The sequence below is a fragment of the Schistocerca nitens genome, chromosome 12 (assembly GCF_023898315.1).
Source record: "Schistocerca nitens isolate TAMUIC-IGC-003100 chromosome 12, iqSchNite1.1, whole genome shotgun sequence".
NCBI classification, from domain to species: domain Eukaryota; kingdom Metazoa; phylum Arthropoda; class Insecta; order Orthoptera; family Acrididae; genus Schistocerca; species Schistocerca nitens.
In genome coordinates, this window is record NC_064625.1 from 153274420 (window position 1) to 153289614 (window position 15195).

The window sequence follows — 15195 nt, forward strand, 5'->3', positions numbered from 1 at the left end:
AGAAGTGCGATACATTTCCGCTTATTATGTCCACCCGTTCTGGAGGTAAACGGGTTTTAAGGGTTGGGTAGACCGATAGACGGTCAAGAAAGTGAGACTAGTAGGGTTCCGTTTTTACCGGTTTAGGTGACGAAATCCTAACAACGAAAACACTGAAGATGAGGGCCGCATAAATAACACCCGCTACTCTTTATTCGAAATGTTCTAGTTGCTGTCGATACATAAGCATATTAGTCGTAGCTACGTTTTCGATCCAAATCACGTTTACAGGAATGCAAATAGAATGTATTTACCTATACACGTGGTAATTCACATCCCAGTATTAATGCCACCGCGTTTTAGAAGTACGAACATTCTCATTGCTAGCTAGCTTAAGAAACACTTCTGCTAATGAACGTTTTCTGGCTGTGGCGAGTCTAGTGGAGAATTCGAAACAATGTAGAATACGTTTGGCAGCTATGTAGCCGTTTATTTCCTGGGGTGGTGCAGAATTATCCTACAAAATTTACTCTCTAATAACAGTAATTTGTTATTTCGATAATCATCCCGAATGATTGTCGCATAAGCGGTGACATAAAGGAAGAAAATTCATGTTTTTGAGTCCAGAAAGCTCTATGCAACAGAAACTGCAGATTTTTATTGCGAAATTGCCGGCTTGTTCATGTCTGGGGTAATAATAGAGGGCTGTTTACCTAGGTTGTCTGCTAGCATAGTGAAAGGAAGGTCTGGTTTGTTTTCGGTTCTAATCTCTATGGAGGCAGGTAGAATATCAGTAAAGCAATTTTAAGAAATTCTCGCGCACCCAATACGATTTATCGCTACCTTTATTCTGTACTGGCGCTCTGTGGATGTCAATATGACACTCTTGTAGAATTTCATACATGATACTGCCTCCTTTTTCCGCTTCTGTCAATAATGGAATTGACTTAAGTGTGGCACTGAATGATGTTTAAGTGAATTTCGTTATGAATCTTCACGCATTGCTAAATTTGCACACTTTCATGGTAGGTCAGCAATGGTAATCCAGTATGACTGGTCTGAACGTTGACACAGACCGTTTCGCGGGCGAATGCGGATAATATTTTGCTAATTCGTAACGGTCTGGGGTTCTTTGTCTGTTATCTGGATAAGCTGAAATTCATTTTTATTCGTCCGTTTCATACAAATTAGCGTTTCTTCTTTCAGTTCTGTCCTATGTTTACGTGTTGTATTTAACACACTAATCAGCATTAATATAGTCTTAGAAATTATGGAATACAATCTAAAAAAGTTCAGATAGTTTGTCAATTTCACGCCTGCGCATAGTATGTTGGTAGCACTTCGTCGCCTTGCCTGTTATGCTGTGTAGCAGACTTTAAAGCCGTGCGGATCAGCATAACGAAAAGGCGAGGGGTCTCGCTCGTTTTGTCCACGACTGTACAGGGACAAAGTACTAGAAGTGGCAAAAGAATGTCTTGGAACAGTATTGTGTAAAGGTAGGATGAAGCAAACAGCTTGGTGGAATGACACAGTCAAGGCAGCCTGTAAAAGAAAAAAGAAGGCGTATCAAAAATGGCTACATACTAGAACTCAGGTAGACAGAGAAAGTTATGTTGAAGAAAGAAACAAAGCCAAACAGATAATTGGAGCATCCAAGAAGAAATCTTGGGAAGACTTTGGAAACAGGTTGGAGACTTTGGGTCAAGCTGCTGGAAAACCATTCTGGAGTGTAATTAGCAGTCTTCAAAATGGAGGTAAGAAGGAAATGACAAGTATTTTGGACAGGTCAGGAAAACTGTTGATGAATCCTTTTGATGCCTTGGGCAGATGGAGGGAATATTTTGAAAAGTTGCTCAATGTAGGTGAAAATACGACCAGTAATGTTTCAGATTTCGATGTACAATGGGATAGGAATGATGATGGAAATAGAATCACATTTGAGGAAGTGGAGAAAATGGTCAATAGACTGCAGTGCAATAAAGCGGCTGGGGTGTATGAAATTAAGTCGGAACTCATCAAATACAGTGGAATGTCAGGTCTTAAATGGCTACACAGGATAATTAAAATGACGTGGGAGTCAGGACAGGTTCCATCAGACTGGACGAAAGCAGTAATCACACCAATCTTTAAACATAGAAACAGAAAAGATTGTAACAACTACAGAGGTATCTCTTTAATCAGCGTTGTGGGTAAAATCTTCTCAGGTATTGTTGAAAGGAAAGTGCGAGTATTAGTTTAGGACATATTGGATGAAAATCAGTGTGGGTTTTAGGCCTCTTAGAGGTTGTCAGGACCAGATCTTTAGCTTACGGCAAGTAATGGAGAAGTGTTACTAGTGGAACAGGGAATCTATGCTTTATAGATCTAGAAAAGGCATATGACCGGGTTCCTAGGAGGAAGTTATTGTCTGTTCTACGAGATTAGGAGGCAAACTTTTGCAAGCAATTAAAGGTCTTTAGATAGATAGTCAGGCAGCAGTTAGAGTTGACGGTAAATTGAGTTCATGGTTCAGAGTAGTTTCAGGGGTAAGACAAGGCTGCAACCTGTCTCCACCTTGTTCATGTTATTTATGGATCATATGCTGAAAACAATAGACTGGCTGGGTGAGATTAAGATATGTGAACACAAAATAAGCAGTCTCACATATGCGGATGACTTAGTTGTGATGGCAGATTCGATTGAAAGTTTGCAAAGTAATATTTCAGAGATAGATCAGATATGTAAGGACTATGGTATGAAGATTAGCATCTCCTAAACGAAAGTAATGTCAGTGGGAAAGAGATATAAACGGATTTAGTGCCAAATAGGAGGAACAAAGTTAGAACAGGTGGACAGTTTCAAATACTTAGGATGCATATTCTCACAGAATGGCTACATAGTGAAAGAACTGGAAGCGAGGTGTAGCAAAGCAAATGCAGTGAGCGCTCAGCTACGATCTACTCTCTTCTGCAAGAAGGAAGTCAGAACTAAGACTAAGTTATCTGTGCACTGTTCAATCTTTCGACCAACTTTGTTGTATGGGAGTGAAAGCAGGGTGGGTTCAGGTTACCTTATCAACAACGTTGAGGTTATGGACATGAAAGTAGCTAGGATGATTGCAGGTACTAGTAGATGGGAACAATGGCAGGAGGGTGTCCACAATGAGGAAATCAAAGAAAAACTGGGAATGAACTCTATAGATGTAGCAGTCAGGGCGAAGAGGCTTAGATGGTGGGGTCATGTCACACGCATGGGAGAAGCAAGGTTACCCAAGAGACTCGTGGGTTCAGCGCTAGAGGGTAGGAGGAGTCGGGGTAGACCAAGGAGAAGGTACCTGGATTCGGTTAAGAATGATTTTGAAGTAATAGGCTTAACATCAGAAGAGGCACCATTGTTAGCACTGAACATTGGATCATGGAGGAATTTTATAAGGGGGACTACGCTCCACACTGAATGCTGGAAGGCATAATCAGTCTTAAATTATGATGATGATGATGATGATGACAGTGTTAACAATTCACTGTGTTGTCATGTATGTGCAGTATTTAAACTGTAGTGTTGGAAGTCAAAGTAACTGCGCAGAACAAACAAATTAAAATGACAAGATTAACATTGTGAGCATCCATGAGACATTATGAAAAGTAGTGAGTTACCACCACCAACAATGTTTTGAATATTTTCTATTTCAGGATTTAGCATCTTCTACGCCATTCCATTGTCTTTTGGCATTGTATAGTAACGAATCCCAAGCACTAAAAATTACAAAAATGGAAAATTTTTTTCCATCTCTGCAATTCGCAGTGCAGTGCATGGCAGATGGTACTTAATACGGTATCATATATTAAGGTTTCTTCCTGTGCTGCTTGTATATGGAACACAGGAGGAGTGACTGCTTAAATGCTTCTGTGTGCTACAATTGGTGTAATCTTTTCTCCATTATTGCTATGGGAGCGATATGTAGGAGAATGAATTATATTTCTAGACTCTTCACTTAATGCTGGTTGTCGAAACTTGGCAAGTAGGCTTTCAAGGGATAATTGGTGTGTGTCTTCAAGGTTTTTCAACATCATTCAGATCTAATAAGATTTTCTAGTGGTGCAAATACTGGCTCTGTGTATTAAAACTGTATGTTTTATGAGGCAAAAAACCATGGTATTTTATGACTAAAATGTTGATGAGTCACAACTGAAGTCAGGCAACTCATACGAGTACCTACAAGGTGTGATCAAAAAATACAGTGAATAATTTTGTTAGAAACAAAGTAATTAGCTTACATGGAATTTGATTTAATCTCCTTCAAAGCACTGTCCTTGGTTAGCAGTGCACTTATCCCATCATTGAATCCATGACTGAAAGTACTTCTGGAAGGTTTCTTTTTGAAGGGCGTTCAACTGTTCTGTTGTAGTTCTCTCTGTGTCAGGAATGGTGCCAAAACATTTCCTTTAAGTACAGTTGTAATTTTGGGAAGAGCCAAAAGTCACACGGTGCTAAATCTGGTGCATAAGGTGGATGTGAACAGACGGGGGCATTATTTCTGGACTTAAACTCTTGAATAAAAAGCAAGGTGTGGCACAGTGCATTGTCGTGATGAAAAGGGATTGTTGATTTCTTCCTTTGTACATCATTTCTTGAACATTGCAGTATGCCCTTGTAAAATTTGGCATTTACAATTGTCCTCCTTTGATTGAACCCCAATCACACCATACCCTCAATATTGGAAAAAGCAATGACCATGACTCTCTTACTCGATTTTGACTGATGTGCCTTTATAATCGGTGATTTTCCAGTAGGAAAAACCATAGACTCAAGTTTCATCTGTAATAACTATTTTGGGAATGAAGTGTGGATCTAAATGAAGGTGATGCATCAACTCCATGCAAACTGACACATGACTTTCCATCTGTTCAGCACTCAAAAGTATGGAACAATTTTGCATGCACTCATCTCATTTGCAAATTATCAGTTAATATGCTGTGCAGGGACCTGTACAAGTTATTAAGTTCTTTGAATAGTTATTTGGCTGCTTGAATGAACAAGTTTTGCTACTTTTTGCACATTTTCTTCGATTTTTGTGGTTATCAGATATCTCACACATTGCTCGTCTTGTACCTATTCATTTCCACTTTTAAATTACTCAAGGCACCATACATTGCTTGTCTCCACTTTTAAATCACTCAAGATGCTTATAAATAGTCTTCAGAATTGCAGCATTATCGCCTTACACTAATTTCAACAGTTCATGAGTTTTTTGGCACTTTTTTGCAACTTAAAACAGAGCTTGATGTTCACAAGTTGTTCGAAATCTGTGATGTGTGACAGACACGGTAAACACAGCCTCATTCTAACAACTCAACGTGCCAACTGATGTGTCTGAATGTGTTCCTATGTCACACTGCCTGTCTCAGTGGATTAGGCTATCAGACAAATTACATCAAATGGTTGTAGTTTCAGCAGTTGCTGCTAAAAAATACATTAACTGCATTTTGTTTATTACACCTCATAGGTTTAACAATTTTTAGGATACAAATAGAATGATCACTTAGGCTTAGGCTCAATCGTACCTGTGGTAGGTAGCACTCTTTGGTTCATTGTCAGAATCCTGGAACAAAGCAGTCAGTCTAAAAAAGCGACTTTGTGCAGAGCAGTTGCGTGTCATCCTGGAATATAGCTGAAGTGTGTGGAACTTTTGTCCTTGGAGTCTATGTTACTTACAAATCACTTGTGCTTCTCATCTTAGAGTATTGCTGACAGTGAGAGTATTTTAATAAATCTGGTAGATCGGAGTAAGAGTGGTCTGTAAAAGTAAACACAGCAGAAGTGGGGCCCAGTCCCTGTTAAATGGTTAAATATTAACTGGAGATGTGAAATGTGATAGCTTCCAATTGACACAGTTCTAAATACATATCAGTTTAGTAGTAGTTCTGTGTGTGATAAGTAGGTCTTGCTAACCATTAAACATCAAACAGCATGATAATCGCTACTATGTGGAACACATTTGAACAGGTTACTGAAAGCACTGTGTGGCATCACGACATTCAGATTTCTGACGTTCCGTGCTCCAACTAGTAGTATATCACTATTTCATTGATTTTTCAAGCTTTTTTTGTTTTCATATCCTCTTTGGCAGTCCCTTTGTGGTGAGCTAAATGGGGAGGTTAATCTGGAGTCTTCTGCCAACTGAGAGATCATTATGGCACTTGTTCAATTACAGGTCATATTTCCTGCAAGTTTGTATGTTTCTGATTGTTTCTACCTTTAGGGACAGTTTCCCACACCAAGAGAAAGAATATATCCTGAGATTCTATCTGCTCCTCCACCATCTCTGACAAGCCTGTTGGCAGAAAGAGTGTTACCCTGTATGTCAAAAATTACACTCATTATTTCTGATGATTTTCATTCAACATCTGAGCAGTTGGTGAGACTGAACTCAGGACCTGGGAGCTCTGGATTACTAGTCAAAGACACTACCCCTATTCCACTGTGACCTCGAGATCAAAAGCATCAGCAAAGATGGTGATGTACACAGTGTGGAAACCAGCCTCTGTGATGTTATAGAGGGCGTGGTAAATGTGGGGTGAGAACATTGCCTTGTAGAATGATGGACTGAGTGCCACTGACATTGTAGTCAGTACTGAATATGTTTAACAACTGAATGGCAATCGGCTACCACGTGACTGTTACTAGGAGAATTTGGCCTAATTCTTGGGGATCGGTAAGTTCCTAATGTAGCTGAAAACCCGAAAAGATTTTATTTGTTTACTAACAACAAATTATGACTAGTAGTAATGTACTTACAGTGACAATTACGGGAATTATTTTTTGATTACTTTGTATTGTGTATGTAATGTAGGAGAAAGAAGGTTAATTCAAATAAAGCCACTGCTAATCCTCATTACTCAGCTGCTGTTTGTATCTAATATTTCAAATAAAGCATTTATTTAACTTTACACAGATCAGTCTCAGCTGAAAAAGCCAGGAGCTATCTAACACAAATATTAGATGCAGAATTTACATTCCTGAATCAGAATATTCGGATAAATTGTAGGAGTGACTAATGAGGTAGTCTTTTACTTAAATTCCTTAAATTTCCTTTGTGTTTGCTACTGACCTGTCACTACAGACTTGTTCACAATAATACAAAATCCCAGATAGTAATAAGTAAAATAAGAGAGAAGCAACCACTCATATATAGCAGATCAGTGTGTGGAACACAAACACATAAAAAAAACAACATCCACACTGTCTTTCGAGCACTAGCTCTTTTTCTAGCAAAAGTACACGCGTTCACACGCACGACCACAGAGATGCCCAAATTGTACTCTCCTGTTTGTTATACAAAAGCCCAGATAGTGATGCATAATCAATATGAAAATTATTTTTACTTCTAGTATTGCAGTTGTGAATTGCACAGTTCATCCTCAGTCCTCTTCTTTTTAACCACAAATACCGCTGATGAGAATATGTATTGGTATGAAAGTGTAAGAATCCAAAAGCCTCTGAAGAGGCTTCTGTAAGATGTCTAGTTATCAATATTAATCAACATTCTTACTGCCCACTTTGTAGAATGAATACTGTTTTGACATAAGCTATGCTGCTCCAGAATATTGACAGAAGACAACTGAGCAAACACATGCTAACAATCCCATCTGCAGATCAACACAGTGTGAGAGATTCCTAATTGCACAGTGGGAGACAGCTTTTTCGTTAACTTATCCGCCCCAGTTTAGTATCCGCGTGGGTGTCCATTGACTCTATATGTGCAGCCTTATCCACTGCATGCCCATTGATCACTGCTTCCGGTACCTGCGAGTCACTTTTGTTTCTTTGGAATTTCATAATATGAATCTTTGTGAATTTAAGGGTTAAGCTGATTGCTATCAAGTTGTTGCGAACCTGTTCCATTATTGTCTTTGCTGTATTTCAGCCCTTTCTTAGTGCATATGTGTCAGCAGGAAACACTGCGGTTTGTAAAAAGTCCTCCAGTGTCCAGTCTAAGTCATTTATGTACATCAGGATCAGAAGTGGGCCAACCAGCAAACCTTGATGGATACCATACTTAATGTTTCCTCATTCCAAATTTAATACAATTCATGTCATAACATAGAGCTAAAACTCTATTCATTCAAAGGGAATGCCTTTAATACCATCTTATTCTTGTTTCCCAAGTAAACAAGAAACTCATTTATCCAGGCTTTGTGGGTTTGGATGTATTCTAGACAACTGAAAATCTGGATAATCCAGACATATTATGCTAAATGCAAAAGCTGTAAATATGTACTACAGTATAAAATTCTTTTATTTTGGAATTTAAACTGTACAGCGGTGGTCTCCAAATTAACAGACGTTCAGGACCACAAACCCAATTTTGAATTTCAATGGAGGCCAGATAACATGTTTTCTCAGAATTTAAGAAGAAAGTTATATAAAAATTTATTGTTGTTTGACACGGACACAATATTCAGTGGAAACTTCAGATAAAACCTTAACAATTTTTATTTCACTTTGTGAGAGATAGGAAATTTGTGCTTTGACTCCAGAATTTTCTCGAACTGTGCCTCTAATTTAGTCTGTCGTATGAGTAAAGTATATCATAAATGTTCATAAGTCATGTTACTTCTGCATTTAGAGTGTGTAAATTTCAACAAAGAAAATATTTGTTCACACCTGTAGGTAGTGCCAAAAACAGATAACAAACCTCATGCGCAGCCTTTAATCTTGGGGTAGTCTTCTATAAAACTGAACAAGGCTTCCTTCTTTAAATGTGTGTTTTATGGTGCTTATAGATCAGTGACTTCCACTTGCAGCTCTAACTGAACATCTTCCACTTCACAAGAAAAGAAGCTCTGGAAAATCTGGACGACTTTGGAATGAGCGTCTAAATCTGAGAACCTGGTAGACAACTCTTTCTTCTGACCACCGAGAAATGCCATTACAGAAAAGAATGGAAAACTTCACCAACTGACAATTCGCAAAGTGTGAGAAAATTTTTGTCTAATGTTGTGTAAAAAAGTGTCAATTTCAGTCTGAAAGCTTTAACATATCTCTAAAGGTCTCAGAGTGTGGGTTGTTTTTCCAGTTGAAATGGAGAGCAACGTAAGATAAGAAAGCTAGTTTTCATAGCCATTCTTTGTATGATAGTACTTCCAGAGAACTGTTTTTCTGTTTCAGAAATATTTCAAAGATCAGTTGACAAAGATTCTACCTTTCCTAGGAAAGACTTGAATTGTTACTGCTTCTGTACACAACTGTGAATTAAATTCACAACAAAAATTTCAAACTTCATCAAACAGGACATATCCAGTGCTTTTGCACAAAATACTTCGTAAGGAAGAATGATGTATTGTCACAGATTTGGTAACTCCGATGGCTTCATGTTCCGAGTTTAGTCTTCCGACAAAACCTGCATAATTGCCCCACACCGTTCTCCTATCTGTTGTAAAACATTTCGGCCAAGAAAGAGGAAAGTTGTACTTTTCAGCTAAAGTTAATTGTACCTCTTGAAATACATGTTCTCCTATGTAGTGCCATGCTAGGAAATCAGATCTGTTATTTGTTTACCAACTTTGAGGTCTGTGTTAATAATAACTGATTTTATTGTAACTGACTTGATAAACACAGGCAATATCTTTAACTAAATGCACAACTAGTATTTTCTGAAAGAGTGATTCCTTTACATTGTAGTGTTTTGTTAGGAAACACTTCTTTGGCTGTAATTAAAATACACCTCTTTATGTAATTGCCTTATTTGGCGATTTCGTTGGCCATTCGTGAACTTGCTTTCATAATAGCTTCACTTCCTGGAACACATTTCCAAAAATGTTTTGTTGAAAACAAATTCAACATTTCAATGTTTTGAGTTCACATTCACATAACTTGTTATCAAATTTATCGAACTGTGCACTGTGCTTCTTTAAGTAGTGGTCATGAACCTTGTATTCCTTAAGAGTAGCAATAAGTTTGTTATAGACAACACCCATTGGTTTGTTTTCATCTCTATAATGAAATATTTCAAGGCCCACGGTGTATTGAAGATATGATATTCAATAACCACTTTTCTCTTTTCAGTTTCAATACATATATTGCACATTTATTTGAGTGAAAACTTGAAATAACATCACAGCCAGAAAGTCGCTGTCAGCTGCAGAGATAGTGCTCCTGGTGGTGTATCTGTTACTTAAGAAAAAGTGAAGGCAATGATCGTAGAGGCCTCTCTACGAGTTTAACGAATGGAAGAATTGTGTGGGGTCTTAAACCATCTTTCGCTCGAATGCTGTCCAAATTAAATCACTTCACAGGTTGGATGCAGCAGCCCGCAGATTCTGTGAGGGTTGGAACTTAAATAGTGGCAACTATTTATTCACAATTGATACAAAAGAGTTACATGTTTGCATTTGTTACTCTCTTTCAAAGTAGTCACCAGGGTTGTGTAGAATCCGTTGCCAGCGATGTGGAAGGCGTAGTATACCATTAGCAGAGCCCGTTCTATTGATGGTGCGAATGTAGCAGTCTACTGCATGTTGAATATCTGAAACAGTTATGAAGTGAATGCCACAAAGTGGTTCCTTCATCTTCAGAAACAAATCAAAGTCACAAGAACTTAAGTCCGGGGAGTATGGTGGATGGTACAGTACTTCCCAGTCACATCGACCAAACAGAGTAGCGACAGCTTGCGCTGTATGCACCCGCGCATTGTTGTGCAAAATGATGGGTGGGTTGCACAGAAAGTGTCACCGCTTCTTTCGCAAAGCTGGTCACAGGTGATATACCAAAAATGAACAGTAGTACTGTGCATTGGTGGTCTGCTGTGGAGGAACGTAATGCGTTAGGAGAACACCATCACAGTCATACACGAGAATCACCATTAACCTTCACCATACTGGGGCTCCGAAGCACTTTTGACTTTGGCGGTGATCCATAATGATGCCATTTGTTGGACTGGTGTTTCAGTTTTGGCTCATGCGATGAGGCCTATGTCTCGTCCAGTGTTACAATATGGCATAAGAAAGCCTCTCCTTCGCAATCATAGCACTCCATGCGCATCTAAGCACCCATCCATTTATGCATTCCCATCAAGTCATGATGCAATTTTTCACATTCCCAGGTGTTCCCTCAGGATGTGAAGCACAGTCGTATGCACTAATCCGGTTTCGCGGGTGAGCTCGTGAATCATATGGCGTCCATCACTGTCCACTAACCTGGCAATAGCATGCACTTCTTCTTCAGAGATGCTAGGACAACCTGCCCGATGCATGTCTGTCACAGTTTGCTGACCTTCGTTGAAGGCTTTTACCCAACGTGCCAATGTTCTGTACGGCAATGCCGATTCCCCGCACTCCTCTTGAAGACGTCGATGACACTCTCGTGCTGTACGACCTCTGGCACATTCAGTCTCGATCCAACTCCATTGTTCCTGTTTTGAAAACATAATGACACCGTTACGTTAGACTGTTCACTCACAAGTGACTGTGTTACACTCGACTGTGCGCACGTCGGTTACGTGGGACGTGCGAGTCCATTTGCTCAGAGGTAAGGTAGGTATGTCAACAACGTGTGCTATCGGCGACAATAGTAGATTCCATTGCATAGTGTCTCCACAGCAGAGTTGCCCCTAAAGTTCCAACCTACGTATTTTGGAGATCTCTGCTCTATAGGACTGTAGTCTACTCATTACTGAGATAGTGTGTAAGTTTCTTCTATTTCAAACTCGTGTGGTACTTGAGAGTGGCACAGTTGTGTAGACGTTTCACTAACATCAGTTCAGCTGGAGTTGTTTCTGACTGAAATTCTGGGAAAACCATTAGTTTTTCCAGCAGTACTATTGCCTCTGCATGAGGCGTTATTTCTTTGACTGAAATGCCACTTTTATTGACCACTTTACTGTCATTGTCATTCTCTGTAGTACAAGGGGCGTTCAATAAGTAATGCAACACATTCTTTTTGTCGGCCAGCTTCATTTGAAAAAAAAATGCAGAATTTGTTGTGGGACATCGTGAAATATTCATGCTTCAGCCCCTTTAGTGTCATGAAGTTATGATACGTGGCACCACTGTAAATGCTCTTCAAAATGGCGTTTGTAGTGGAGGTGTGTTACAAACAGAGAACTGTCATAGGGTTTCTTTTGGCAAAAAACCTGAGCATCACAGATATTCATAGGTGCTTGCAGAATGTCTTTGGAGACCTAGCGGTGAGCAACAGCACAGTGAATTACTGGTTGAGGCATCTTGTCTTCCCCACAACAGCACGAACAGATCTTACCTCTGGCAGTATTTGCAGAACTACCTTCCATCGTAAAGTTACTATCTGCATCAGCTGTCTCTGTCACAGATGATAATGATGGCTCTTCATGCAAATTTGTGCTGATATTTTCAAGATTCACATCTCTCAAAGTGTCTCTCCTTTTGTAATCGTGAAACGCTTTTCTAATATGATGTTACTACCTGGTAATCACATCATACAGAGTGCTGTACAGATTCTCTAATTCCCCTCATATGACTACTACCTAGCTGTACAACTAGCAGTCTGTTGAATGAAAGTATTCATAAACTGATTCACTGAATTTATTCAAATAGTCCTGTGAATCTAGGACTGTACAGTGTAGAGAAGATATTGGACAATTCCTTAATTACTGTACACATTTCTTGAAATTTTTGTACACATATATCAGTTTAGCAAAAGGCATGTACACAATATTTTATTTTTCTATACACTTTACAAATAATAGTTAGTGCTGTTTTTCTAGACACTCCCTTACTGTATAGAAGGAATGCATCACCAAGTAATCCTTCACTGTTGATTTGAAATTGTTTGTGTCTGTTATTATTTTTGTGGATTTCAGTAATGTATTATATAGTTTGATGCCAGGATGGAGTATGCTTTTCTATAATAGTGCTGTGTTTTACTGATGTACATGTACATCATTTATTTGCCTTGTGTGGGAGCTGTGTGCAGATTCGTTACGGGTGAGGCATGTACTGCTACTGTTAAATATTAATTTTTATTTATTAAAGTTTATAGTATTTAAACAGTATCATATACAAAAATAAATGCAGTCTTGTCAAATTGTTTTCTCCAGTTGCACTTTCTTGCACACGACAGGTTTTGAAATTAAAGTATGCACTTTTTTAATTGTTCAAACATAATTTTTATTTATAATACTGAAAACACATGTCAGGTTAGAAAATGATATTTACATCTGTAATCATTAACCTGAGAGGAACTGTAGGGAGAAAATGTAGTCTATATTATTGTACATTGAACTGCAACATCATCCTCTTGGTGATGAAGTCTCGAACTGTGGAAAATACTGCTGTCATGTTCTCAGTATCTGAAAGAAGCAGAAAATCATATTATGTAGCTCTAATGTAAATCTTTCAACTGTGTTACAATACACATATGGCTAGTAAAGCAAGGTTAAAGCTTTGTCAATTGCCTTTTTATTTAAAAAAAATAATAATCGTTTTTTCACTCAAAATTGTTCTCTAAGGAATTCTATCAGTTGTTCAAATGATACAGAAAAATTTTACTTATGAAGCACCAATAGATGTAGTATCATTCCAAGAAGTGACTAACATGTAGGCTAATGTTAAGTGCTGTAATTAATTTTTATCAGATAAATTAAAGAAAGAAAAAAGGTTGAATATGTGGAAGAAACCTGTAAACACCAGAAGGTTTCCATCCGTTTTGTAATGGTAAGACACACTTCTTGGCCTGATTTTGAAGTCCAAAATGCTTCCAGGAGCAGATGTGGATTCTAACCACAATTTATTGATTGTAAAATAGAGATTAAAACTAAGTAATTGGAGATTGCTTGGAAATTATGGAAATGTGACATGGATAAATCGAAAGAGCCAGAAGTTGTTGAAAGTTTGAAAAGGATGATTAGACCATGATTGACTAAAACATGGGAAAGTATTACAATAGAAGATAAATAGGGAGTTTTGAAAGATGAAACAGAGAAGGTGGCAGAGGATTAAATAGACAAACAACAAGATCCAATAGAAATCCTTGGAGAACACATGAGGTGTTGAACTCAATTGAAGAAAGGATAAAATATAAAAATGAATCAGGTGAATGGGAATATAGACATCTAGAAAATAATATTGTCAGAAAGTGCAAAATGGCAAAGCCAGAATAGCTGTAGGAGAAGTATGAAGCTATAGAATCATACATTGATATGAGAAAGATAGATGCTATCTGTAGCAAAATTGAGTACCTGTTTCAAAACATTGTATCCCTAACTTTTCTAGAATGCTGGGTTTTTGCATATAAACATTGTATCCACTAAGAGTGAGGCATGCATAAAGTTATGTTGGCAAACATGTACAATAAGCACCTTCCTTCTTTTGTTACAATGCAGAAACTTCGTAACAATTGAGGAGGAAAGTCATGAGATGCTAAGTCAGAGTATGTGCAAAGATATAAACAAGGAGTGAAAATGTGAAATTAAGTATAATAAATGGAAGAGAGATCAGAAGAAATACAAACATTATTCAGGGCAACAATATTTGGCTCCCAGTAAAAAAAACTGCTGGCTGGGGAAATTCCTGCTGAACAGGTGGGTGCAAAAATGTTGCAAGTCAATTTAACAAAATCATTGTGTTTAATGGGAGATTAATAAGATTTTTTTCAGGTGAAAGCATGAGGACATCATTTTAAAAAATTATAGATGCGGCAGATCCATATTACAAGAAAGTAATTCATAAGATTAACTGAATGTATTGTATTGTAATGCATAATCAAAGCCTTTATCACCACCTGTATTACAATTAACATTACTTATAAATACATCTTGATTTAATTACAGGATGTATATATAGCCACATTGGATGCACAAAATTTGTGTAATTAAATCAATACGACTGCTGGATTTCAGCTAACAAAAATGTTTAAAATTTCAATTACATATTGCTCTATTTCCAGATGATAAATGTAAATACCAGTGTAGAAAACAAGTTTGTAGGACAACAGAATGCTGTCTGAAGAATTCTGCAATGTAAACTATAATACACAAATAAGACATTTAACTTTGTCATGTACTGAAATAGCTGATATCAAATGCAGGGAGACTAAGGCGACCATTCCGCATAGACATTGCACATTTAAGTACTTTCTGAGAAGAAAAACAGAATAAATTCAGGTATCGCAGAAAACTTTAGGCATAGTGTATAAAACAGTGCTAAACATCTGCAAATGCTCCAATCAAAGGTGAAATGTGGAAGAAGGGGTGGGTATGAGAAT

At 38.0% G+C, this 15195-nt stretch overlaps 1 protein-coding gene across 1 annotated transcript in view; it reads right to left on the minus strand.

Moving 5' to 3' along the window:
- Window positions 1-13076: 13076 nt before the first annotated feature.
- The window catches only part of LOC126215024 (guanine nucleotide-binding protein subunit alpha-11-like), a 199675-nt gene continuing 197556 nt past the window's right edge, over window positions 13077-15195 (minus strand). Inside the window, exon 8 of the mRNA XM_049941646.1 lies at window positions 13077-13282. Within this exon, the coding sequence (XP_049797603.1) occupies window positions 13200-13282 (83 nt within the window). The 3' untranslated portion in view covers window positions 13077-13199. The remainder of the gene's footprint in view (window positions 13283-15195) is intronic.